General features: G+C 54.3%; 1 protein-coding gene across 2 annotated transcripts in view; it reads right to left on the reverse strand.

The window, feature by feature from the left end:
- ZBTB16 (zinc finger and BTB domain containing 16) overlaps positions 1-27,593 on the reverse strand; it is a 183,534-nt gene that overhangs the window by 59,635 nt on the left and 96,306 nt on the right. For both annotated transcript variants that reach the window (XM_046015655.1, XM_046015656.1), the window contains exon 4: positions 570-656. In XM_046015655.1, coding sequence (XP_045871611.1) covers positions 570-656 — 87 coding nt within the window. The remainder of the gene's footprint in view (positions 1-569; positions 657-27,593) is intronic.

Raw genomic sequence — 27,593 nt, forward strand, 5'->3', positions numbered from 1 at the left:
CTATGACACAAGAGAAGCTTCCCACCTTATAGAGTTACCAAAAGGCGGCCCCAGGGCCGTGGGGTACAGCTCGGAGCTACAGTAACGATGACTGGACTGACGCCGAGCAACCAGGGCTCTAACACCAAATACGGTGACCTCGTCAGCTGAATGGTTCACACGCGTCCTTATGCAGACACTGCTTTCCTTTACCGTGACTTGACTCACAGCGGGAAGACCAGCCCGCTGTGGCCACTGAGGGTTTCAGAGGTATTCAGATAGAGTGCAAGAGGTTTCCTGACCATTCACCAAGGGAAGGGGATGCTAGGTAACATCTCGGACCTTCTAAGACCTCAACAAGAGCCTGCTAGAAGGCTCTGAGAAGACGGGGCCCTGGTGGCCTGTGAGACCTCAGCCAGGACAGCTGTTGCTATGGGGCAAGGTCACAGGTAGACATTCCTGCCGTCCAGCCCCACACACGAGTAGCGGAACAGGGCACAAGCTCCCCAGGACATGACGAGATGTCACGTTTGCTCAGAGAGTGTGCGGGCACGCTGGAGGACCTGGAGAACGGGGATCCGTCTACTCACCGGTATGGGTCTGCCTGTGTGTCTCCAGCGCGTCCTCCTTCGAAAACTGGGCTCCACACTGGTCACAGACAAAGGCTTTGGCACCCGCTGGAAAGATAGGGGAGGGAGTCACCGTGAGAGTGATATTCTGTTTGTGGGGAAGGGGTCCTGGGCTCAAACTGTGTAGGTGGAAGCTGGAGGAGGGGGCTGGATACCTGGGAAGATCCCGAGTCAGGCGCTGTCGCTGGCCCTGGCAGCCAGCCCAGCCCCTCGTCCAGGACATGACCACCCACCCAACTGAGCTCCAGACGCCCCCATCCAGGGTCACCCAGAGAGAAGAGGGAACAAAATCAGAATAACCAACACAAGCAGATTTGGGGTCCCGATGAGATGCCCCAAGAAGCAGCAGGATTCTGGGGGTCTGGCTCCACAGAGAGGAGTAAAGGATTAGACAGGAGCAGGGGGATGGGTCCTGTTGTGTAGACTGTACCTTATGGGAAAGTTAGGGATTGAAGATACCTCTACTTGGACAGCCCCCAGCTCCGTACACCCAAAACCAGACTGTCTGCCCCAATTACCCCCGATCACTTAATATCCCCGAATGACTCTGTGTGTCTTGAGAACAGAATCCAAACTCCTCACCGAGACTCACAAAAGCCCTTCTAGACAAGCTGAGATCTGTGCTTTGTCTCTCGCCCCTCACTCTTGCTGCCCCATCTCCAGGCCCACTCAGCGGCTCGGGTTCCCCGAAGGGCCCAGGCTCTTCCCCAGCAAGAGGCCTCTGCTTGTCCTTCTGCTCCTCCCATGTCTGCCGCTCTCGCCCCTCACGCCCTCTCCACAGGCTGGCACCATCTACGCACCAGCTTCCATGCCTCTGCCTGGCATCTGGAGGACGCAGCCCGTCTCTGTGCCCCCGGACGTTCCAGATCAAAGGCTCACCATGCGTTCTCCTAAATGCCTGTGCATCTTCCCTGTCTCCTGCCACCCCGGAAGTTCTCGAGGGGTGGGAGCGTGCCGTCCCATGCTTGGCATCGGCCCGGCGCCCTGTAGGAACCTGTTACTGTACCTACCTGTAGAATCAACACAATTGATTCAGTGCGATTCAAACTAATAAACTTTTTTTGAACCATTAAAAAGCAACGAGGCCATAGCGTCAAGACAAATAGGACTTTTTACCATTTGCTAACGGCGATTTCATCCGGGGGCACCTGTCTCAAGCTTCGGCCGTTTTCACTCGAAACGTCTTCTAGGTGCATCTCTAGCCATGCCCGTCGATTCTCACTGCCCCACCCAGGCCCTTGCTGCGTGGCCCCCAGAAGACTGGTAGACCCAGGATGGCCACCGCGCACGCCCTAGCTGGCCTGATTCACCCAACTCATGCAGGTGCCTTGAAGGCCACTTGCTTCCTTCCTACTCCTTGCTCAAGAAGTTACATGGCTCACAGTCTGCACTGACTCTAAATTCCTCTACATGGCTGCGAGGCCTGACCAGTGAGCCGCCCAGCTCCATGGGGAGCCGCCTCCACCCGTCCAGAGTCTCGAGTCTCTGTGCGTGAGTACAGCCGGTCCCAGTCCTCTGACTCCTCCCACCCCATTCCATCCTCAAGACCACAGGGTGCACGCATCAAGCACACCAGCTCTGTTCTGCCCTTTCCAGGACACCTTACACACTGTTCCTTCCAACCCTGTGTTTTATGTTTGTATGAGAATCTCCTAAGTGGCAGCACTTTTTTTTAAAAGATTTCATTCATTTATTTGACAGAGCGAGAGAGCGCACAAGCCGGGGGGGATGGGGCAGAGGGAGAGGGAGAAGCACACTCCCCGCTAAGCAGGGGGCCTGAGGTAGGATTCAATCCCAGGACCCTGAGCACCCGGCGGCCGGAGGCAGAACTTCTTACACATATTCGTAGCAGAGACCTAGTGCTGCTTTCCAACCATCTCAGATATCCTGAGGCTCTACCAGACTCCAGGCACGATGCGAAGTGTTTAAGATGCGCTGTTGCCTTTGTTCCCATCAACCTTTGGAAGTACATATTGCTTGCATCCCCCTTGAGCAGACGAGAAACCCCAACCTCAGAGAGGTTCAGTAGCTTGCCCAGTGTCACACAGCAGGTGACAGAAGCGGATTCAAACCAGGGCAGCCTGACTTCAGGGGCTTTGCTCTTAATTTCTGGGTATTCTGGCTTCCTTAGGGCTCTATCTGCAAAGATGCTTCATGGATAAGAAGGTGAGGTATGGGCTTCCTTCCCCCAACTCAGGAAAATAAAATTCCAACATGCCCCTTTACATCAAAGTTCTGTGTAAAATTCTAGCTGCAGAAATGGTTCCAGTATTATTAAAAAAAAAAAAAGTTTTAAGAACGATTCCTTGGAGTAACAACCCACACTATAAGGAACAGAATTTGTACCAGTATAGGCTTATATTAAACCACAATAAACAGTTCTTGTTGGGGAAGGGTAAAAGATCCCAGAGCATGTATAGAACGTCAGATTCTAGAACACTGATCTTGTCCATATTCCAACTGACGAGCAAAATATAGCCTTTCTAGGTGCTCAATAAATATTACTTGACTGGCTGAATAAGTGAATGAAAAAGTGCCCTAGGAAAGATACGGAGTCACCTTTCCATAAGAGCTTTCAATATAAATATTGCCGGTTGTAGTGGGTAGCTGGGTTGAATTCTTCCTGGAGACGGGGAGGTCACGGTCACCTCCAGGTGTCCCTTCAAGCCGCAGGCTGTGTCCTTGGACCAAGGACCCATATGTGCCTTACATGGCTTCCAGAAAGGGCTTTTGGAGGAACTTGATGGCAAGACGGTCCTAATGTGTATTCAAGCAGGTGGCGGCCAGGATGCCTTTCCATCCACGTACACTGGAAAAGGCAGCAAGCTCCTCAAAGAGCAGCGTGGACCCGGCGGGTGGACGAAGCCACAGCCTTCCTGCCTGAGAAACCCTCCCCAGTCCCGAATCACTAGCCAGCAGTGATTTCCTGCAGGCCTGTATGGGATCTGGCTTTGGCTGCATTTCTTTCTTTGGTTCTCACAGTTCTCACGGCTCCCTAAAGAAGAAAGCAGCCGGGGAGGCCCGAGGAGGGCAGCGGGGGCGGACAGCCCCGTGGGCTCCGCCTCACGCAGGAGCCCTGCAACCAGCTGGGGGCCTCCATGTCGCCGCCTGAAAGGGATGTGGTGTGGAGGCTTCTTAGAAAACAGCCATCCACACGGCGACGGCAGCCTCTGTTTCAAGGACCGAGAAGCAGAGAGAAAGGAAGGAGGGCAGGTAGGAGACGAAAGGCCGGATGTGTGCCATCGGACAGGCTCAGATGAAGATAAAAACAGATCAGCACAGTGATCTCGTCGTGGTTGCTGGCGTGGCCGGAGCCTGACCACAGCTGGTTGCCCTCCGCGTCCTCCCCTCTCCCCGCCTGCCTTGCTGATGTCACGACACTGAGCCGAGGCTGTGAAGTCCCCGGAGCCGGGTCCGCCCGGACGGGTCAGAGCTCCTATCACGTGCGGGGACCCCAGACGTTGGCTCCCATCGCAGGCCCTGTTCGTGAAGCCCTGGCACCCCCACCCCCACCCCCACCAAGGCCCTCGCCCCCCAACTCCCCAGGGTGAGCCCAACAGCAAAGACAGGCTGTCCCCGGGCCCAGGAGCCCAGCAAAGACAGGCAGAAAGCCCCTCTTCCCAAGGAGGCATGTGCCTTTAAATTGTCTCTGTAACGGCTGGCTCAGAGGCAGAAATATTTGGCAGCCCTGAAATTAAAAGTGATAAATTTCCTCACCAAGCTTTGATCGATAATAGAGGCCTCATCTGTTAATCAATAAGACAGTCTCTGCCTGTTTACTGTGCACATGTTGTTCGCGGCTGCCTCCCTTATGATGTCAGGTCCGCATTCAAAGCAATTCAAGTGTGTATAAACCACATGGTTCTTCCCAAAATGCATTACAGTGACATCATGCAGGCCCTAATACATTTATAAAGCATCGGTGCGAGGCAGTGATGGAGGGAGGAAGCCGCTTGTGTCCGTTGAGCATAATGGGTGCACAGGGATCGATCAGTGTTGACCCCCACAACATTTCTTGGGGCTCATCTTGGGAGTGGGGAGAAAACCAGGGCACAGCTCAGGGATGGCCATGCCTTGCCGTATCCTTCCTGCACTCAGGGACGTTTTCCACTAAGAGCGTGCCCAAAGGCGGGTAACAATAAATGAACAAGAGGGACAAAATCCCTGCCCTCAGAGAGCTCACATTCTAGAAGGGAAGGCACATCTTTAAAAACCCAGTAAATATAAACTAGGCGGGGCTCTGTGATAAAAAGAGAAATAGGTTAAGTGAAGAGGGACAGAGAGGGTCAGGGGCTGCTGTTTTTTATGGGGTTGGCATGGAAATGCTCTCTGATGAGACGGTATCTGAGTAGGGACGCCGAAGAGAGAAGCACGCCCCTGTCTAAGGAAGCCCGTTCCGGATGGAGGAGGAGGAGGCCGGCCTGCTGGAATGAAGCCAGTGAGGAGAGATGCAGTCAAGGAGGGGATGGATGGCAGAGACCGAAATCAACAGCCAAGGGGGAGAAGAGCTGGAAGATGGGAGTGGGCTGGACCCTTGCCATCCTCCCTCAAGATGACAGATCTGAGCAAACAGCACCCTCTAGAGTGGGGAACACCGGGTCCTGGGCCGGCCCGGCCACTCCCGGCTGCGGACACCACCATGACCCTCCTTCCCGAGCTGGGAAATGGGATGTGCTGGGGTGAAGATGGAAGGGGAAGAAGGATCTTAAGGAACACGAGCCCCTCGTCAGTCACCACGCGCTCGGCAGATACACGAGCTCTCCGATGCTAGTGCTACCTCAGGAGCAGGACAGCGTGCTTCGGAGCTCAGGATTTGGGTCCGGTGGGTCGGGGTTCGAATCCCAGCCAGGTTAGTCATGAGCTGTGACCCTTCCCCCGAGCACGCTGCTTGGTCTCCGTGGGTCTGTCCCCCCCCCCACCCCTGTAAAATGGGAATAAAATTAAGTCCCTCAGAGGACGTGACTGGTGGGTAAAGGGCTCGGCCCTCTATCCGGGGGAGGGGGTGGGCGGCCACCCACAGCCACAAGGAGCAGCTATCATCACCACCTGTCAGGCCCAGGGTCACGATTCCCTGAAAGAACTTCTCCGTGCAAAGCATGATTGATTTTACTCAAGTTCAATGTACAGTTATCTGGAGGTCATTAATCTTGTGTAAAGGGAGGCTCACGTTTATAAAGACATATTTCACTATAATCTCTCTCTCTCTCACACCCACACACACCCCTCATGCCTCTCGTTTAAAGGTGAGTGATGGTCTTGTTGAGGGGAGCAGGAAAATCTGTCAAAGGACCAGCATCGGCAGCCGCTCCCCAATCCAGGTCCGAAATCCTCCCCGGATGAGCCCGAGGAGCCGCAGGTCAGCGTCCTGCTCGGCCTGGCTCTTCTGGGTCTTCCCGGGCAGGCAGACTGGAAGCTCGGTGCGAGCAGGCGGGCTGGCCTCTGGCCTATCCCCGCTCTTTCCCAGGGGCCTGCTCCCTCCCTGGTGCATAGCTGTGCTCACGCTCGCTCCAGAAACAAAGAGGCCCTCCGGCAGGTTCCAGGCCCACAACTGGCCTGGGAAGAGGGCAGTGGCCATTCAGGGCACTGCCAGGCTGTCCCCTAGGGGGTGGCAGAGTCCTTATTCTACAGACTCTGTGTTCTCTACTGGGCCTTCTGAAAACTCAAGGACGTGGTCTCGGCTGGCACTGAGGCAGTTTGGGGCAGAGAAAGGGTGGATATGGGGCTGTCTGCTTCCTCTGGAGCATGGTCTCCCTCTGTTCCCCACCCAGCTGCCCAGCGCTCACACCCCTGCAAGAGAAAAAGCAACCCCTCCCTCCATACACTCAGAAGCCTCCCCCTCAAGAGGCCTCCAATAGCCAGAGAGGACCCCAGATGGGCTGGCAGAAATCTGCTGAGCGAACCCCGCTTCCAGCCCGGACCCGGAGTTTATCTGAGGTTCAGTGGTCAAGAGACAGACAGACACCCTTGCCCTGCCAATCCCGGGCGATCCTGTAGATAAGGCTCAGGGTGCCCCGTGAGCTACCCTGGGGGAGCAGGAGTGCTTGACTCTCTGAATCTCCCAGACTCCTGCGCTCTCCTATTCCTCCGTGACTTCTGGATGCCTCCAGAAGGTCAGACAGGGGCTCTAGGAAGGAAGAGGGCTCCACGCAGGTTAAGGTGAGCTAGAGAGAAAGGAGGCAGCCACCACAGCCCTCAAGGAGGCTGGAGATGGTCTAAGGCTTCCATGTGTGTGTGTGTTGGGGGGGGGGGGTGCCCTTTTGCTCTGTGCTAAGGATCACTCCAACGCACAGTAACCAGAGGAGTCCCAGGCCTGGAAACCCCTTTCAAAACCATAAAGTTTTCCCTAACCAGCCAGCCTTCCAACAACAGAGCTGAAATCCAGCAGAAACTCATCAGGCTCCCCTCAACTGTCCCCCCCCCAGCCCCCCACACTCCCCTTTGGCGTCTCCCCTTGGCAAAGGGTGCAACCTTCCTCCCTACTTGCCTCCCCAACCAGAAACAGGGTGGGGGGTGGTCGCCAGCATCCAGGAAGGGGAGTAGCCGTGGCCAAACACAGTCAGAAATAGGCTGAAGTAAATAAGGCAGAAGCCAATGAAAGAAAAAAAAAAAAAAAAGCCAACTCCTTCCCTCTCCCACCCCCATGCTAATAAGAAGGCGGGGGCTCTGAAAAAAAACCCACTTCACATTTGCCAGCATCTCATGTGGAGTAGTGTGTGCTTTTTCTTTTAATTTCTTGAGATTTTAAAATAAACATCTTGAATGTTCTGATGAGATACGCATGCCTGCTTACATAAGGAAGTACAGAGTGTACCAAAACAGCAGACCCAAAAAAGCATACGCTGTCAGAACAATGAGTACAGACACGGGGCATTTACAGCGGGCCGCGGTGTACACTTTTATTTACAGTAGCTCTTATCAGACAGAGAACACCGGCTGCCGATCCCAAAGGCTAGTACTGCGTGTTCTTTCACTCAAGGGGATGTGTTCTCCCCGAGAGGATCTGGAAGGCGGGCTCGTTGCTCGCTCGCTCTCCCTCTCTCTCCAGCTCGCTCTTTCCCCTGGATCAACACAACAACAGCTGATCCAGAACCAGAATCTCAGGGAGGGACACTCCTTCGGGGACGGGGGTAGGGGGAGCGCGAGCAGATGCGGGCTGGACAGGAGACCGGCTCCGGGGACGGTTGGAGGAGAGTTTGAGCCTAGCCGACAAGAAGTGGGGGCAGGGCACCCACAACAGGAGGGGGAAGGGGGCCGGGGGGGCGGTGAATGAACTAAGGGTGCAGGCCCCGATCCAAGGGAGGACGGAGGAAGCCACCAGGGTCGTCTCCAAGCCATGCCAACCGAGACGGGGACTAACCAGGGGACTGCGAGTGGCAGGTTTTCGGACCTCGAGATGTCAGTTCCCCATCAATGACCTGCTAAGTGGCTGGACCTCTCACACATGGCTCAGTGTCCGCTCTGTAGAAGACAGAGACTGTGGAAAGGCTGAGGCATCTCCAGTCTGAGAGAGCACTTCGTACCCCACCGATAAACCTCACGCTGTGGGGAGGTCCTACAGTGCCCTGGTGTGCTTGGCTGTCACTGGGATCCTGGGTCTTCCTTGTCCCTTATACCTGTAACTCAGCTCTCAGAGAGCCTTTGGAGCTCCCTTGGTCACCAGCTTCAGCACCAGTGGGAACCAGCCGGCTTAGAAACACAGCCCCGGGCCACGAGGACCAACCCATGTGCTCAGTATATAGCTGTGCACCAGACAGGTCAACAACCCTTGTTCCAGGGTCAAACAGACCAGGTTCAAGTCCCGGTTCTGTCATTCCTAGCTGGGCAAGTGAATTCTCCTGTCCGGGCCTATCTTATAATTGGGCACAAAACATCTGCCTCCCAGGGTTGAGTGAGGATGCATTTGAACAGCATAGGTAACAGCTCCAACAACACGCCCGGCACACGCGAAGTCCTCAATCAACGCAGCCCGACGTCAGCATCATCGCTGTTCCCGCCACCCTCCCCCACGGGGAAGGCCTGGGCCCAGGAAGGCAGCAAAGGCATGCAACCCACATATCAGAACATTTGCAATATTCTCACCACCAGCCGAAACACAGGGAACCCAAGAAGGGAGAAGAGATGCCCACTCTGGACAAGTCTTCAGCAGGTGTTCTCTGGGAATGGAAGATAAAAGCAGCAGAGGATACGAACGATTGGGAACCTCCATGAAACCTCTCTACAAACCAACCATGTACACAGAGACCGGGAGGGCTCCGTCAACGAAGTGTCTAACTCTTGACTTCAGCTCAGATCATGATCTCGGGGTCGTGAGACTGAGCCCCATGCGGGGCTCCACCCCGGGCCTACTTAAGATTTGCTCTCTTCCTCTTCCCTCTGCCCCTCCCACCTAAAATAAAAAACAAGACATACCAACAATGTACAAGTAAAGACAGGACCCCAGTCGCTCTTTGCTGGGAGAAGGTCAAAGAAATGGCACCTCTCCAGTCAGTTCTCAACACTCACGGCCAAGTTTTGACAGCACCGTCAACCTCCTTCTAAAATGAGTGTAAGCCTATTTAAGGTGAATTATTTTAAATAAAATACAAGTAGGATAATTAATCTGTCACAACAAAAACAACAGCATGCAAATCTTCCCGGGGTCGAAGTAAGAGTATTGATTTGGGGGTTCGCCTTCGTGCTGCCTTTAACCCCTTTCTTCCCCAGGCAACTTCCGTGACTGGCTAATCAAGGTATGGGGGGATAATCAGGGCAGCGACACAACCCCTTCTCTTGTTATGAGAACATCAGGCCCCACTCTTGACAGACTAGACTTCCAGACATGCTGGGCCAACTCAGACATCCCCCCGAGGTGAAGTCCCCGGCTGCTGGTGGCCAGACCTGGCAAAAGAATTCTCCTCACTGGTGACAGGGTCCTAGGGCCAATTTTGTAGACTCCCTTTCCTCCTTGAAATGCAGTGATTCACCCTCCCATATCCGCCCTCCATGAAGCACTAGCCAACAGCAGGTGCATGAATAGTTCCTATGATTCTGGGCTAGCTTCACGTCATCAAGCTGTTGGGCTCTAGGGGGTCAGTCTCTGGTCTGAGCCTTCTGGAACTCCAGTCCCTAAGATTCCAGCCCCAGGGCTCCTGGAGGAACGCCCACCTGCAACAAGCACCCGAGAGAGAGGAGACCGGGCATTCCCCAGGACTCTCGCACACAAGGTACTCCGCTGCTGGGGAGGACAGTGGGGCCCCGAGAGGGGAGGCCGGTGGAGAGGGGGCTCGAGGAGAGCTCGCCTGAAACACCACCAGAGAAAAGGACTCAGAGTCCCCAACTGTCCCCGCCTGCGCTCTGTAGCCTTGGGTCAGCCACTTCATCTCTCCATCTGTAAGTGACAAGTTTTAAATTGGGACATGTCTCAGGGTCAAGGGAATATGGACGGGTGTTGCGTGTGAAGCAGCTGGACGCACATGGCAGAGACGGCTCTCCGTGGCTATAAAAGGGAGCTCCTGTGCTTACAACCCTTGGCAATGGGAAGGTGCTGGCTAACCCGAGCCGGGGCTGGCTTCTCTGGTTCAGCCAGGGGATTCCTTCTCAAGGAAATACCTTGCTCCATCAGGCAGGCAGCGTGGAATGGGCAGTCCAGACACAGGGAGAATCATTAGCCAGACAGAGCGGGGCCGAGCCAATGAGGCCAAGGGGAAGGCTGAGCCTGGGGTTCCAGGGAACATCTAGGCTCTCAAGGGCTTGCAGCTTTTTGTTTAAGAACGATAACACTGCGGTCTCGGCATCTGAAGGAGACTAGGTAAAAAGGTCACCGGAGATTTCTGCCATGATTTTATGGGATCTCCCCTCAACCTTTGGATACCAACAATCGGTTTCTCCCCTGGACCCTGCTAGGGCCTTCTCAGGTGAGAGGTTCAGAGTGGAAAGAAGGGTTTCTATGGGCATCTAGCAGCTTCAAAGCTCTGTCCGTTACCCGAACCCCTGGCTTCCTCCCTCAACCTCAATGACCCTGCTCCTTTCTGCTGAAGCATCCTTAGAGTTCTCTGTCATAGGCCTTCCACCCAAAATCTGGCCTGGTGCCCCCCTCCCCAGTACCCCGCCCCAGAGTGTGAGATCCACGAGCACTGTCTGGACAATGGAGAGAAGCAAAACCGGGCCGCTCCATAGGCAAAGGCCAAGATCCAAGCCCTGCTTGCCCCCAGAATTTCGAGCTGAGGTCAGTCACCACGCAGTCCCCCAACATCCCCTGACACTCCCTCCAATTAAATTCCTACTTGAGTTATTTTCAGAGGGGAGGCAGGGCATGGCAGCCTTCCCCAGCCCTGACTGCATCCTGGTCCTGCCTCTCACCTCCGGGAGCCGCGGTGTCCTCACGAGCCCAGGAGCCCCTGACAGTTCCTCCCACCCTGCAAGGGTACAACTCCGGGGGTTCCACTCACTCAGCAGCGGGGCCGCGGGGTGTGGGGTGATCTCAGTGAGGCAGTGACCATGAAGGCATCTAGCAACAGAACCACCTCCGGGCAACGGCCTCCTAACCCTTCCCGTCCCGGGGCCCCAGGGGTCCTGCAAGGCCGCCCTCCGTGCAGAGCAGCAGGGCTCTCCTGCAATCCCGACAGTGGGAACAAGAATACAAACGGCAAAATCTCCTGATAAAGCAAGCACCATCCTAACAGCTTAACGTGCCGCGTACCAGTCAGTTCTCCCACCAGTTCTAACGTTATCCCCATCCTGAAGATGCGAACATGGAGGTCTGAAAAACCTGGTTCACTTAGCCAAGGTCTCGTAGCTAGTGCACATCAGAGAAACAGAAACGGAATCGGGGTGCCAGCACGGAGAGCCCACCAAGTAAGGCCTTCGATGCTATCAAAGGTTAAAGACTAAAACGCTCCTACTCAGGGAGGTCGAAAAAGGTCCCAACGGCAGCGTGCTCGAGTCCTCGGTGGTCCTCCACACTCCGGCCCGGGCGGGTCTTCCCCACACGCTCCCAGGCGGTCCCCCTCCGGGCAAATGCTCTTCTCTGGGCACTTTCTCTGTCACGAACAACTTCCTGGTGGTCAGGTGTGACAGCAGTGCCCATCAGAGTCTGGACTGGGAGCCAGGGGCTCCAGGCTCTACATCCGGCTCTGCTGGACACAGTGGTATATTCTAGAATCCTGATTTCCTCGGCCACCATTTCTGCACCCGAAAAATATCCCCTCAGAACCACCTGGCGATAGGAGAGGACGAGGTTGAGGACAAGAGAACGTGCAGGGCTTTACAGAAGAAAAGGTACGGCCGATCCTCAGGGCTGACTTACAATAAAACCCCAGTTAGGAACAGCCCTCCATGGGGTGCCTGGGTGGCTCAGTCAGTGAGGCGTCTGCCTTCAGCTCAGGTCATGACCACGAGGTCCTGGGATCAAGCCCTGCATCAGGCTCTCTGCTCAATGGGGAATCTGCTTCTCCCTTCTTTTTCTCCCTCTGCCTCTCTCCCTGCTCGTGCTCCCTCTCTCTCTCTCTCAAATACATAAATAAAATCATTTAAAAAAAAAAAAAAGTATCTCTCCACAACCTACATGGCTGACTCCCCTCCTTGACGTTCTCCTTTTGGATTTCTGAGCAAGCAAGATATTCTATCATAAAAAACAGTCAGTTGTTGGGGTATGGGGGTGGTTCAATCAGTTAAGGGTCCGACTCTTGATTTCAGCTCAGGTCCTGATCTTAGGGTTGGGAGATCGAGCCTTGAGTTCGGCTCCACACTCAGTGGGGAGTCTGCTGATGATTCTCTCTTCCTCTGCCCCTCCCCGACTTGCATGTGCTTACTCTCTCTCTCTCTCAAAATAAATAAAATTTTTAAAAAAAATCAGTTGTCTCCAAAGTAGAAAAATGGACTCTCACACTGATAGACGATAGCAAACGCATTCTTTCAGAGGCTGAAATAGACAAGGTTTCCCTGGTTGACCTTCACTTAACCAAAAAGTCTCTTTATTCCCCCTTTCCAGGCAGCCTTGCTAATCGAGGCTTTATAGAACAGATGCTCAGTCTTGGCTGCGAGGGTCTCTTCCCTTCACCCCTCCCTCCCCACGCTGCATGTGCCCCTTATAACCTGCCCTCTATTCACTGCCCAATTGGACCCCTTCCCCCAAGAAGAGCACACAAATCCAATTCGTTTGGGGCTAAATATGTAAATTTGGGGCTGAGGTGGCTGTCCTGGACTAGAGAGTTGCCAGCTGCTATAAATTCACACACACACACACACACACACACACACACGGGCACACGCCAAGGCAGAAACCACCAATCCACAGCTCCTACTGTTCCCCTCTTCCCGATGACAGCTGGGAAAGAGGCCCGTCACCTGGCTCGCCCGTCACAACACCCACCGCCCCATCTCAGACCGAGCCCGGGGGACTGCCACCCGCCCTCCCCCTTCCGCGGGCCCCTCAGTGGCACGTCGCGGCTGCCAGTCTCTCCAGGCCTGCTGTGGCTTTCAGAAAACAGAGCATTTCTATTTTTAGCCCATCTCAGCCTAATAATACCCCCCAACACCCATTCAGCTTAATCACTTTATTGAGGACAAGAAGCAGGCTCTCCAGCCCGGGCGCTTCTGATGTTAGGAAGTAGTAAAATGTTCAAACTGGTTAAAAATGACACTCACTGGCTTGCCTTTGGTGTTTCTGAGACCTTAATTGAGGCCCAGGCTATGGATCTAAGGAAGCTTGCAGGTTTCAGAGTCTTTCCTTCTTACCCCCTGCACCATAATTGAGGTGTTACATTACAGCTCCAGCACTGACATTTTCAGGCTCAAAATTCAGAAGCCTTGAGACGCCACACTTTTTGAAACAGAAACATGGCCGGTCACACTCTAATGCCTCTTCTTAGCATGAATCACCCCCCACCACCCCCCGAAACAACAAAACGCAACTCACCTCTTGCGGCTGACCTCGTGCAGAGCTGGGGGAGATGCCTGCCCCCCGAGTTAGGCGTTATTAAAGCGAATCTGACAACTAAAACGACATCGAGTTGCTGCTTGAAAACAGGAAGGTTTGTTTGGTGTAATTAGGGGACTGAGAATTTGGTGTGTGCAGAAAATAGACCGTTGGCAGCTCTTTCGCACGCACCTTTGAGACCGTGACTTCCAAAGCTTTGGGGTGACATTCACGAGCGTGCGATCTGTGTCTTGTGAACTAGGGGTTGGGGGGACAAGGCCAGTCTGGAAAAGGAATGAAAATGCCCTGGTCTCAGAGGTGAAGACCAGCAGCGTCAGGGGCCAGTTTACAGCCGAACACTGTCTCCTCTTTGCAGGGCGATCTTGGGCGAGTGAAGTCCGTTTCCCCCACATCCAGTGGAATCCTAACCGCCCCAGCCTCAGTGGGGGCTTGTGGGGATCGAGCAAGGTCGCGAAGTGCCTGGCACAATCATCTGGTACCTGTCGGCCCTTCGTCCACATTACCTGTCCCAGTTACCATCCTTGTGTTCTCCACTCTGTTGCGGGCACCTTCTAGGACAAAGGGTTTAGTCCTTGTCTCTGCAACCTTCCACACACACACACACACACACACACACACACACACACACACGCGTGCGCGGAGTCTGATACTAGAATGGCTAATCACCCCTGGGTTGTATGCCATCCCAGGATGTCCATAGACACGGGGTGAGGAGCACCACGGACTCAAAGTGGTTGATGGGATCTGTCCCAAGCAGGAGCTTTGAGGGGCTGGATGACATCTCAGGTCCCCTCCAGCCAGCTCCCAGGCCTGCAAGCTTACTGGGAGAGGCGCCTCTGCCTTCCCAGCCAACCCCTTCCTCCACCCATCCTCCCTTCCTCTCCTTCGCGGGCAAGGTGCTCAGATCCTCTTTATAAACTTCTTGCTCTTCGGAAGGCAGAGGCGGGATGCCTCATTAACTTCCCTAGCTAATTTTACAATTTAACCAAATACCACATTCCTGCCTTGATACAGCCAGCCTCTGCCTGCGACCAGCGTTTATGGCTGTGCGATGGAGGAAGGAGGTGATCCAGGCCGGAGACGAGGCCGAGGCTCGAAAACTAAAGTGGGAGATGAAGAACAGGAGGGTCGCGTGTGTGTGCATGCGTGTGTGTGTGTGTGTGTGTGTGTGTGTGTGTGTGTGAGGCTAGTCTGCATATGCTCCAGAGCAGAATTCTAGGCTGTTTGGGGCTGAGAGTGAGGGGCTGAGAAGGGAGGGAAGAAAGCCACACGAGGCCCTTAGTGTCAGAAAGACGGAGTCCTCTGGTGACAGCGACACGGCCTACCTCCCCACCTCTACCCCCCAGGGCCAGGGACAGGATCTGGGAGCGCGGTTGCATGCCGTCCTCTGAGGGGCTTGACTGAGTGCTGACGAGCAGCAGGCCAGAGTTCAGCAGGCCCACCCGGACGACACGTTCATCTTGGCCAGGCCTCGGCATCCCCACCAAAGGGCACTGAGAGGCCCCCTCCCGGCCCACTGAGCTCAGGACTTGTGGATGGCAGGTTCGGGCTCCTGAAGGAAGTTCTGGCTGAGGGGCAGGTGTGCTGGGAGGGCAGCACGTGTAAGAAAGTCCTACCGTAAAGAACCCTCTGCAAGGGGTGGGGGGTGCCTGGGCAGCACAGCCAGTTAAGCGTCTGACTCTTGATTTTGAGCTCAGGTCATGACCAGGCACCCAGGCTGCTTAGGATTCTCTTTCTCCCTTTGCCCATCCCTACCCCCCTCAACCCCATGCATGCATGCTCTCTTTAAAAAAAGAAAAGAATCCTCTGGCATAAGAAAGACCCCCTCCACACACCCAGGAAGTGCACTGGTCCCATTTACTCAGGCCCACACCCCACCCACCCGCAACACACAAACCCTGAGAGAGAGAGAGGGAGGGAGAGAAGTTACAGCTGGGGCCTTCTTGCTTGTGGTCAGGTCTTGCTCTCAACACGTAGGTCACTGATAAAGACCCTGGCCATGACTCTCCCTGCTCCCTGGCCAGCTCTCCCCGGACTGCCAGAGCCCACATCTGTCCCTCATCTTCTCTGAGCACCTGACTCCGGATCCCCCAAATCTCAGTCAATGCAAAATTGACCCAGCAGTGCTCTCCCAGATGTACTGGGCTGTTCCCATCAGGCCCCAACAGAGGGACCATGAGATCTGGGCCAGTCAGCGCCTGAGGGACCGCAGCCTCCCGAAAGATCTGGTCTCCGGGCCTCTGTCTGTCCTCGGCTCGTGTTAATGAAGGCAGCGGAGAAAGACTCCAGCAAATCGAAAGTTTCAGGGCGTTCTCTCCTTACCTGGAGTACCCTGTTACTGAAAATGACTGTGGCCTTGCATAAAATTACTCCGACAAAATGCTCATTGCAGCTGCCGATGAGCTCCTGGTGCTCAATTAGCTCGTAATAGCATGCGTGAGAGCTGCCGGGGCTTAATCCAACTGCCCCAGAAGACTTCTTATCCCAACTACCTAATGGAATGTTTAGAACTTATGTTTTTTTTTCGTTTCCCTTTCCCTGGCAAGTGAAAGAATTCCAATCAAAACGGGACAGTGGGGGCACCTGGGTGGCTCAGTGGGTTAAGCCACTGCCTTTAGCTCAGGTCGTGATCTCAGGGTCCTGGGATCGAGCCCCACATCGGGCTCTCTGCTCAGCGGGGAGCCTGCTTCCCCCTCTCTCTCTGTCTGCTGTTCTGCCTACTTGTGATCTCTGTCTGTCAAATAAATAAAAAAATAAAATCTTTTTAAAAACTGGGACAATTGGCAGAAGGAGAAGGAGGGAACATGTTAACTGGGGGAGGGGGCAATCTAAAAGAGATCTCTTTGTCAACTGAATCCTAAAAAGGGTCCACGTAAAGGAGCATGTCAGAACAGAGCACCTACCTCTCTCTCTCCCACCGGCTTCCCACCTATGGGGACAGCTCCCGCCCCTTTCAAGAAAAGCACAGGTTAGGCCAGGATGCCGGGCCTCCGTGCTCCTTCACATCCCTTCAGGGCAGCCATGCCCCTGGCCTTATCCCTACCAAAACACAGCCCTTGAGGCTATGTGTTCTCAATCTGGGCTTCCGGGAGCCCTAGGCACTCCTACCCGATGTAGGGGGGTCCTCTCCTCTTGTGTGAGAAATACAGAATACTCCGGATCTGTGTCCAATCTGACCCTCACTTGCGCGTTTGTGTGTGTTCTGTGCAGGCCTCAGCAGGGCAGGCCCACCCGAAGTGCTAGGTTCTCAGGTTTAATGCAAGGTTTCTCAAGCCGCAGCTCAAGGACAGTCTAACACCCTTAGAACTCTGAGGATTCTCAAATACAAGAAAGAGGCTCTAGACCCCCTCAGCCGTCCTCCTCAACTGCTGTGGGTAGAGGAGGAGGAAGAGGGGGAGGGAGAGGAGGAAGAAGAGGAGGAGAAAGGAGAGGTGTCTGCCTGGTTGGTTCTAATTCACAGCAGCTCCTGCTTCATCTTGTCCACAAAAGCAGGCCCCCTCACCTACCACAAAGCGCCATCTGGACATTCCAGCAGGAAATCAAAATCCCTTCTCTCCCGAAGCCCTTCCTCATCGCCGTGGTCCTGGGGAGTCCCTCCGTCCCCTCCACTGTGGCACTTACTTTCCCCCTTGTGGGGACAGTGAGCACAGCCAGCCCTGCTGACGGCTGGCATCATTTTCTCGGCCAGACCCATAGCCCCTTGTGGGTAGGGACCCCGGCGGCAGCTCCTCTGTTCTGCGGTGGTTCGCCAGTCACTGGCCCTCAGTGGGTAATTGCTAAGAGATGAATCCATGCATGATTCTCCCCCCCAAAAGAAAGCCACATGTAGCGACCCAGAACACTTAGAGGGGTTTCCTCTAACTGCCCAGCCTGCGGCATCTGGTTCCCATTTGGGTGATGTTTCCGTCCCCAGAGAAGGCTCCAGCATCCACAGTGTGGCCTGGGGAAGATAAGGTTGTTGAAGAACAGAGAGAACGAGCTTCATGTCAAGTGGTTCAGTCTCCCTGGACAGAATCCAAACGGTCAGAGAGGCCACCACCCCCTCCCTGACTCCAGGACCCTAAGGGTCTGAGAAGCTAGTGACAACCCAGGTCGTCAGAGCCCCCACATTTCTGGGATGCAGCAGCAGCCGGCTGACCCTTTCACTGCTGACTCAGCATCCCAGAGGGCCTCCCCCCAGAAGCACAGCACCCAGCTGGGTCGCCGTGCAGGAGGAACCCCAGGCAGCTCTCCGGTCCCGTTCCCTCTTCTCTGCGTGGGATGGTGCTGGGAACGTGACATGACCAAGTTCTCGCCTGGTTGGGAGGGCGATACACTCACCCCGGGAGCCTCTAGCGATGCTCCCAGAATGACCCATTCCCAGTCCCGTAAGGCAATGGGGAAGAATAATGGTCACAGTGGCAGTTCAGCTCAGCATGGGACTCCGGCAGAGCAGAAAGAGGCTCATAAGTCACCCACCTGCTCTGACGGCCCAGGTACAAGGCCCTGAGGAGAAGCCTCAGCCGCAGGATCCCTAAGGGCAGGGCCTCACTGGCTCTCCCCGTCTCAGCCTCCCAGGCTCTGAGACACTGCTTATCCCCACAAATAGAAAAGCAAGCACTGGACAGGTACAGCCGTGTGGTGTGCTAGAAAAGCCAGGGCAGGGGCAGAAAGTTCTCGCTCTAAATCCAGCTCTGCCACTTCCTAGCCATCCGACCGTAACGCAAGTGACTTCAACTCCTGAAGCCTTCCTGTCCGCCCCTGCAAAATGGAATCAGCCTCTCGATACTCCAGAGTCAATGTAGGATGTCTGAGCTCGGACATCCAGAACGCCAAGCACTGTGCCCGAAACACAGCAGGCCTTCGGGAACGTGCCTTTCTCTCCTTCCCTTGTCCCTACCATCCATCCGGAGCCATTCACTTATTCGACAGATCTTTCCTGAAAGCCTGCAAGGTGCCTGACCATGGGGAGGCAACAGAGCCTGCGGCCAGCAAGGCTTGCCTCCATCCTGGTCTGTCATCCAGACTGCTGCGTCCCAGGCCTGGAAGGAAGAAGGAGGGAGTTTCGGAGCAATTTCCTCCCAGACGGCCATCCACGCCCTCACCCACTCCACCCCCACCCCCGCCGCCGTTAGTTTATTCCAAAAATGAGTTACAACCACCGTGCAGCTTGCTCTGCTAGGTAGGAAGGGGGATGTGGAAATAAATCACAGGTTCTGAAGAAGCTCAGAGTCTAGCAGGCAAAAAAGGACAAGCAAATAAATAGCTATGACACAAAGAAGGTGACAGGTGCCATAAGAGGGGGTAGATAAATGGCTCTGAGCAATCGGATGGGGGGTGGCCTCTTGTCCTACCCAGACAGACACATCCTATGGCTGCGCTGGCTGACTTTGAAAAGACAAGAGAAGAAGGAGCACTCGCCGGCTGGCACCATTCCTAGCGCGGGAAGCAGGCAGGCGCTATTTAAAAGGACTAGAGGCAGGTTAGAGCCTCTTCTGGCAATTTCCAAAACTTGAGCTTCCTCGAGCTGGCTGGGTAGCTGGACCGAACTAGCCCTGTCCAAACCCTACAGATCTTAAAATAATAATAATAATAATTTAGCTGTTGCCAGGATGATAAAAGAACCTCACCATTCAAAGGAAGGGTCCGCACGGGGTTGAAGGTGAAGCTCGAGGGGGAGAGGAGGAGGGGACAGGGGCAAAAAGGGGAACGCCCCCCCAATATGGATCAGGACGACCAGCGAAGAAATTTATGCATTGTAGTTGCTTTACTACCTAATTAATTCAGTAATTTCAAAAACAATTTTATTTATGTTCCATTTACCACATCAAAAGTAAAAAAAAAAAATCCTACTGATGCTAAAATAATACCTCAAGGCATCTATTTTTAATCAGTTAAAAAAGGGGGGGGGTTAAAAAAAAAAAAAAAAACAGCGTTGGTTTCTATACAATCTCTCCCGGGCAGACCACCAGCCCTCAGAGAGGGAGAAAGAGAGAGAGAGAGAACACAGCCAAGCCCTTTCTGAGAGCCTTCCTGGCTGCTCAAAACCGAGCTTGTCAAAAAAAACAAATCCATAATGGCCCGAGGCTCCTCTCCAATCTATTTTCTGCTCAGCTGGTTTTAAATGAAGTTATTATGAGTCATTAAAACACCCGCAAGCCAGTGGAAGTCAGCCAATTACAATTTTAAATTTAGCCCGTTCTCTGCCCCATTCTCTTGTTTTCTTCCTCTGCCCACAGAATGCTGCTGCTGGTACTTCTTCCCTCCCTTCCTTTACCCAAAGTGGAAGAGACAGTTATGAAAATGCAGAGTAGTGCACGGCAGGCAGAATCATTCACATGAAACTCAGATTATTAAATTACAAAAATGCAAAACGGCAGCCCCCTCCAAAGTCAACCCATGTCCCTCACTGGCCCACTGGACTCCTCCGAAACTCCAGACCCGGATCTAGAGGGCACAGGACTCTTTTCTGAAAAATGAAAATGTTCTGCAGTGGGGTCCTGTTGAGAAACACGCCCGTCTGTCACACGGCGTCGACGTGCTCGGGGCTGAACCCACGAGGGGGATACACGCCACCGACATTCAAGAATTCATAACAAACAATGAAGTTCAAATTCGGAGGTAACGCAGGCTTTGCAATCAAGCATGAATGTCGGTAGAAGTCACTAGATATGATGAGCTCATTTAGTTTTTAAATCTGCAAGGTAATGGTCTGTGCGGGGCCATTACAGCAGAGGAACAATTTTGAGTATTTCATGTAAACGCTTCTTCTCAATCTCTCTTTTCTCCCCAACACATGCACGCCCACGCACGCACGCTCACACACTCACATACATAAATCCCCCGCATTTCTGGGAACCTGACTGCAGCTTCTCTGCACCCTCCGAGGAGTGAGTGGTGTCCTTCCCAAGGACTGTCCCATCTGACTTTCTCCATGGGCCCTAAGGAACTGAGGAGTCTGGAAGCGCCAAGGAAGAGACGCCCAGACCTTTATGTCTACTTCCATCAGCCCAGGGTTCCTCCCGAGACACACAGGCACGTGCACACACATGCATGCACACACACACACACACACACACATGTGCGCGTGTGCGTGCCCCCATGTGCTCCAAAAGAGAACCAGTGCTCTGCCCCAGGCTGACCCCCTTCGACTGCCCAGGGAGGCAGGAGAACCAAAGCCACAGACCCGAGCAGGGGAGGCCTCTAGGAAAAGGGTGGCTGTCCTGTCATTTCACGGCCAGTCCCTAAAGGCCGGTATGCAGGGATGCTACCATGTGCCTTGATCTCCCTGACAGCGCTGTGGGGGGGGGGGGGGGACTTTCTCTCTGGCCCCACCTGCCAGCCTCACTGTGAACAGAACGTGAAATCCGCAGAACGTGAAGTCCAGGGCCCCTGGGACCAGAGGCCGTTTACCCAAGGCAGGAGGATCTGTCCTGACTCCTGTGGGAAGGCAAATGTGAGGCCTGTGACCACGGCTGCCACTTTGGGGGGGGGGGTCCCCAGGATGGAGCCGATGTCACCCTCCTTGGCCTTGGCTTTGACTCTCCCTGCTCTGCTGCTGCCACTACGGGGCCTTCCACCAGCAGCTCCCCGCGGCCGCTCAAAGCAGCCCGTCCTCCCTGAAGGAGCGCCCGTTTCAGCAGCACGTTTGCACCCCAGGCCCTCCCTGGCACCGCCAGCCTGTTCCCCAGGGCGGGTCCTCACACCTCCAATCCCTCGTCTTCTCCCGACAGACGGTTCCCCAAACTGTGTAAGGCCCAGACCCCACCAAAACGAGAGCTGCCCCAGAACACCAGCACGTCAGCAATACTCACCGAATTCTCACCGAGAGCCCTCTGAGGGCGACGCACAACACCAGGTCACTAGTGTGTAAGGGTGCCCGGGGGTGGCTGACCCCAGGGGCCTGGGACAGACCACCGTAAGCACGGCGCCAGCAGCCATGTCGAATATGGACCTTGCAAAACCAAACCCCGCTCTCCCACGGGCCCCTGCCCAGCTCGACTAGAGAAAACATCCAGGGACCCAGGGGGAGCAGAAAGGAAGCCAGGAAGCCCCATGATGTTCCCTGAGAGGCCAGGGGAGAGCACACAAGGTTCCAGGTTCTGGGAGGACTCGCTTAGGAGTCCTCTCCGGGCCCTGCCTGGTGGGACATTTTGTTCCCAAGCCCAACCCCACCCAACTTCCAAGCTACGATGCTTTGAGGAGTGAGAGAGGGAGAGACAGACCAGCAACGATGCATGGAGACAAAGACAGATGAAGACCTAAGAAGGAATACAGGATACACAGAGGAGCATCAGGACAGGGCTGGGGCCAAGCAGACGTCAGGACAGGGACAAAGAAACAGAGTGAGAGGAGACTGGGGGACAAGTAAGAAGAGAAGAGAGGCGCGCAGAAACACAGCCTCCTGCCACCGCAGACAGCCCAGAAGAGGGCGCTGAAAGGACCACCCGGGAGCAGTGCCACTGGAATGGCCAGACCCCACCGAGTAGCCCCCCGGCCCAGAGCCTGGAGGGCCAGGGGTGAGGGCCACAGCAGAGAGCACGGACTGAACTCCCACGAAGCCCGGCACGGGGCACATCTGGGAAGGAAAGGAGTGGACCTTGGGGTGGACCCCATGCCAACATCTGCCCCCACTGACAACCCCAGCATCTAATCACCCTCAGACCAAAGCAAGGGCCCCTGAAACAGCTCAGAGCTTAGGAAGGACGGAAGGAGCAGGGGAGAGAACAGGAGAGAGGAGGAGAACAAACAGGAGACAGACAAGGAGCCACCCCCCCCACCCCGTCCATCTCCGTCCACCTCTCTAGGGCCATTCCCTTCCCCCAGGGGACTATCACCGCCCAGACTGGCTGCCAACATCACAGAGTGGTGGGAAAGGGCGTGTGGCCGAGAAACCACCCTATTCTGGGGCCATAAACATCAGAGACAGAGAGAAACACACACACACACACACACACACACGCACGCACACACACAGAGACAGAGAGAGAGGTTATTACATAATTTCCACTTTCTTTCCTCCACCCTTAAAGTAATGTTCTATCTGACAGGCTCCTCTCTGAGGGGGGAAAAATGACAAATCCAATCCAAAATTCAACAGCCTGTGTTCTGTTCAGAGCGCACACAGTGTACTGTACAGCCCATAAAACTCCAAACAGCCTCCAGACACTGCTGCAATCGTCCTCCATCAAAACACTTTGTCTTGCATACAAAAATAAGATACAGCGCTGAACGGAATACAAAATCAGCCCATTACAGTACAGGGAGACTGCTACTTAGCAACCAGGGGGCTCTAAAGCCTCGGTGCTCTACAGGAAGCAAAATCTGTCGAGCCTGTTGGGCAAATGATAAACATTAGCAGTATTAAAAAACACAAAAGCCATGTAAATGGATAGACATAATGTGGAAGCGAATTTATAGAATAAATTGGGACGGGGGGCTTGGGTGCAGGGGGAGAGGCTGGGATTCAGAGGGGTAGATGCAAAGAGCTTCCCCAACCCCTGCTAAGGCACCATATGGAGAGAGAGACATGTGTATTTGGTGGGGAGGGATATGCGAACCCCTTTTCACACAGGGGCTGTAGGTGCGGGGCGGGAGGCAGGGGAGGGGGGAAGACGTGGTAGAACACTGTTTAATACAATGACCTGCAATGAACTTTGCCAGCTTCCTCTATGGGGTTGGCCGACCGGCCGTCTTCAGGGCTGAGAAGCCGGGCCACACGCACCCAGCAGCATCAAGGCGGGCAAATGTGGGGCTTTACCTGCCTTGTGGGGGGAGGCACCACACCCAGGGCTATCACAGGACCTGTCACTTGCTGTAAACACAACCCCCAGCCAAAAATAAATAAATAAAAAGTTTAAAGCAACAACAACAACAACAACCCAGACAACGAAACCAAAAGCACCCCATCTGGGCTGGAAAAATCAGTATATTTCATCAGGTAAAGGGGAAAAATACTCTGGCTGTGAATCAGCAGCAGGGTTTCGGATCCCAGCCAAAACAGGAGCTAAAAAGCAAAACCATATTCTTCTGGTCTCCATTTAGGCTCCTGAGGCAGAAAGCGAGAAGGGGCGGGGGTGGGGGGGGCTGGTGAAGAAGGGGGCAGAGGGGGGAAGAAATGTATTTTTCATCAGCCAGTGTATAATTTATAAACAGCATTAAACAGTTTTTGTTTTCTTTTTCCTCTCTCCCGTGGATGGGCTTGGACAGCAGTCAAGCCTGCATTAATTTCTGCTTTGGGTACAGTGTGTTCTTGGAGGCACATCTGCAAGCGATCATAAACTCTCTGGAATGCTGGCAGAACATCCAGGCCTGCCGGCAGGCCAGTGACGACACCACTCTGGGAAAAAGTTCGGGAAGTGGGCCAAATTCAGGGCAGGGAGGGGGAGAGACAGAGCGAGAGCACAGTGTTCAAGAGCGAGCGGGGGAAAGTGGCTGCTTTTCCCCTCTTCCCTCTGTCTGCACCCCAACACCCACGCAGACCATGGGTCCCCAAGCCACTCCCAGGGGACCCTCCCTGTGCTCTGAACCTACCCCCCCCCCCACAGAGACAGTGCCTGCCTCTGCAAGGAGTGCTGAGGGAGATAAGGGGCCTCGGGAAGTTTCTTCTGGGTCATCTGGTTCAGCCCGATGGTGTGGCGCGAACTTGAACAACGGACCGGACATTCGCTGAGAGCGGGCAGAGAGGAGATGAACCTGCCTGGATCACCCCCATCTCACACTCAGAGGTGCCAGAAGCAAGCGGCAGGTCCTGAGAGGCCACCTTTAAACCCAAGATGCCTCTCCCGTCAGCCTGAGGATCTCGCCTCACCGCCACAGGGAACTGTCCAGCTACCATGCTTCCCTGTCTTTAGGAAGAAAGACCCTGAACCCTAAAGCTAAGTGTTCCAAAAAAGAAAAAAAAAAAAGGAACAAGTACAAGCTGTAGATCTTTGACGTCTCATAATTTCTTTCCCTTCTACTGGATCAGGACAGGGGAAAGCTCAAGAGAAGCAATCTGGTTTCTGGCCCCAACTCCACCAGGCCTTTTCCTGCCAGATGGATGACCCAGGCCCCCGATGATAGGCCCTGGCCACCCTGTGCTGTTGCTGGAATCAGAAAATCCATCAGCCAAACACCATATTCCTTCCCAGTGGCTCTGATAGGGGGAAGAGACTGGTGTTAGGGGAGCCTTCTCAAGAGCCATGGCTCACAACACCCGGAGAAAGGCAGGAGGGTTGAGTACAAGGGACTGACCACTGGCAGGACTGGACTCCCAAAGGAAGGCCACCCTTAAGCGGGACTAGAGGCATGGGCCTATCTGCCCTCCAACCATGCCCCAAGATCGTCAGGCACACTGCTTCTCCAAGAGGGTCTGAGAAATCCTATGCTCCAGGTTAATGTACATCAAAAAACCCATAGTCCTTTCTTTCCAGGAAAAAAAAAAAAACAACCACCAAGTGTCACTCCGTCATCCAATCCTTCAGTGGCTCTCCAGTGTTGCAGGTAAATGCAGAATATTTTGGTATTCAAGGCCTCCACGATCCTGCGTCATCCCTCCGTTTCCAAAGCCTGCCCTGTAGAAGGGACACCTCCCCCTGTGAGTTCCTCCTAGAATTCTGTCCTGGTGCTTTGTGCACACGAATGTCTTTGACCATGACCTTACAATCAAGTATCTCTCCTACTGGATGGGCGGAAGCTCCTTGAGGGCAGGGATGCCGTAAGCTCTCTCCAGAGCTAAGTACACAGAACCTGAGGTCCACTCAGCACTTGGTCAACATCCACTGGCTGCAAAAATGAATGAGACTCCCAGCACAGGGGCAGGCCACAGAAACACGGGAACCTCTAAAGAGCATGCGGTCAAGTCAAAAACAGGGGCCAGCCGTTCTGGGTTTGCTCGCTTCTAATCCAGCAGCCCTGGCGCCAAGCTGTGGGAGATCCTACCTAATGGGAAACCTTACAGCAGCAAATCCCGGAACCAGCCCAAGCCATCGCCTGGGTCTGTGGTCTCTGCACGCACATCCCAGAGCAAGGAATCACCACTCAAGGGAGAACCAGGAGTGGCAAGGACACAGCAGGTCGTAGATGCTCTGGGACCAATGCCCACAAGGGACAGGGCTGTAAAGGGTGAGGAGTGAGAGGTCAGTGTGATCCCAGGACGTGGTGGCTTGGATCCCTGCCCTGCTCACTGCCACAATCCTGTACCGCATGTCCTCCTTCTAGAAGGAGCAGCTCTGCAAAAGCATCCCAGGTGGTCACTCTCCTGACCTGACCTTCCTTTCCCAAACCCACCTCTGAGAAGACAGGGTGTCGCCGGATCAATCTCATTAGTTAATGAGTTAGGTTATTGTTTGTTAATTTAAACGTATTGTTATTATCAGGTGTATCTCATAAACACTTGATTAGTTAACGCATTCAAATCGAAATAAAAACTTCAATTAAACTGAACATTCACTACTACCATTTAGGGTCTTAAAAAAGAAAAAAAGAGGGAGAGCGAGAGGGAGAGAAAGAAAGAATTGTCTCCAAGAAGGGCCTCCTACAGGGCAAACTTCTAATTAAACAAATTGTCAATTTCAACACAATGAAAACTGATTTAGGAGTGTAAATTTAGTATTCTAGTCACTGAAAATAAAACCTCCCTTCGTCGGCCTCGTACGGGCTGATTTCCTCGGATAGGGAAATGCAGAGGACAGGAAGACAACGTGAGAAAGGGGCCAAGCCCAGAAGGAAGAACGAGCAAAAGCATTTCATCCTTTCCTAAATAACATCTCTGCAAAGTCAGTGTGGCCTGTTCTCAAGCAGCGAGAAACTCTCGTCTTGCCTCCTCCTTTACCCCACCCCTGCCAGATTAGAAAAAAAAAAAAAATTAATCGTGTATGATGACAAATTTGGCTCAGCACTCACTGTACACACTGTACCCACAAGGCTGGCTCCCCGCCAGGCCTGGCCCCAAGCCAGAACTACAATAACAAACACAGGCCATGCTAGCCAAGAGGGGGTTGGGGGCAGCCGGCTCGCGAGCAAGGAAGTGAGTGAGGAGCACAGTTCAGCTCCACCGAGCAGAAGAAAACAGCAGGAATGTACCTGCCCAGGGCAGTGACAACATTTAGGGGAAGCCAGGAGCACCGTGACCTGCACCCAGATCCCAGACTCACACCTCCAGGGCCTGCCCCTTTAAAAAAAAAAAAAAAAAAAAGGTCTCCAGGGTTCTGGGGCTAAACAGCCTGCTGTTTTAGGCTCTACTGGGCCGCTTCAACCCTTGGCGAGAGAGTCTGCAAAGTGGGTCGTCAGCACTGCACACCCTCAGGAACCCCTCTTGTTGGCGGCTCCCAGCAGGGAGCCCTAAAAACCCAGCAGCAAGAAAATCTCTGTCATCTAACCGAGGTCGCCTCTAAAACATCCCAGAGTTCTGTTATCGTGCAACTGGCAGAGAAGGCAGAATGTGTAGAACCCTGCTTCTGCCACAGGCCCCCGAGAGAAGGCCTGGCACGCCCGGCCCGGCCCGGCCCTCCAAACCCGATCCCCGATCCCCCTCCCCCCCCGGGGGGGGGGCCGTCCCAGGTTCTCAGGGGGTGCGAACAGCTCAGGAAGCGGTCTAGCCTCTCTAAGCCCTCGTTGCTATTTTCAAGACATCCCAGCACAGGGTGAGAGGTATGCGGGACGGCAGAAAGCAGCCACAGAGAATAGAAGTATCAGAGTCTCAGAAGGCTACGAGCCATCTGCAGAGGCGAATTAAAGCATGATTATGACCCTCACACCTCCCCCGTCACCAGATCCTCTTTATCAAGGGTGTTGGCAAGTGCGCTGCAGAGAGTCAAGTCACCTGGCACAATCAGATGTCAGTGCCGAGTAAGAGAGGTATGGACAGGAGAGCCTGGGGAGACAGGACCCAGCTCTCAAAGCTGCTGGGGCATTGGGCTGAGCCCATAGGACCACACAGTGGCATCTCAGCCAGGACCCGTGTGCAGGTCCTCAGGCGGCCACTGGCTGCCGAGGAGTGGTGCAAAGCCACTCACCTTGCCTGAACTGGGGGCTCTGGGCCCCCCTGCACATGGGTAAACAGTGTCTCTCCCTCTGCCCCTCCCACTGGCATCACCAGCGTGGCCGAG

This window comes from Meles meles, chromosome 8 (genome assembly GCF_922984935.1).
Source record: "Meles meles chromosome 8, mMelMel3.1 paternal haplotype, whole genome shotgun sequence".
NCBI lineage: Eukaryota > Metazoa > Chordata > Mammalia > Carnivora > Mustelidae > Meles > Meles meles.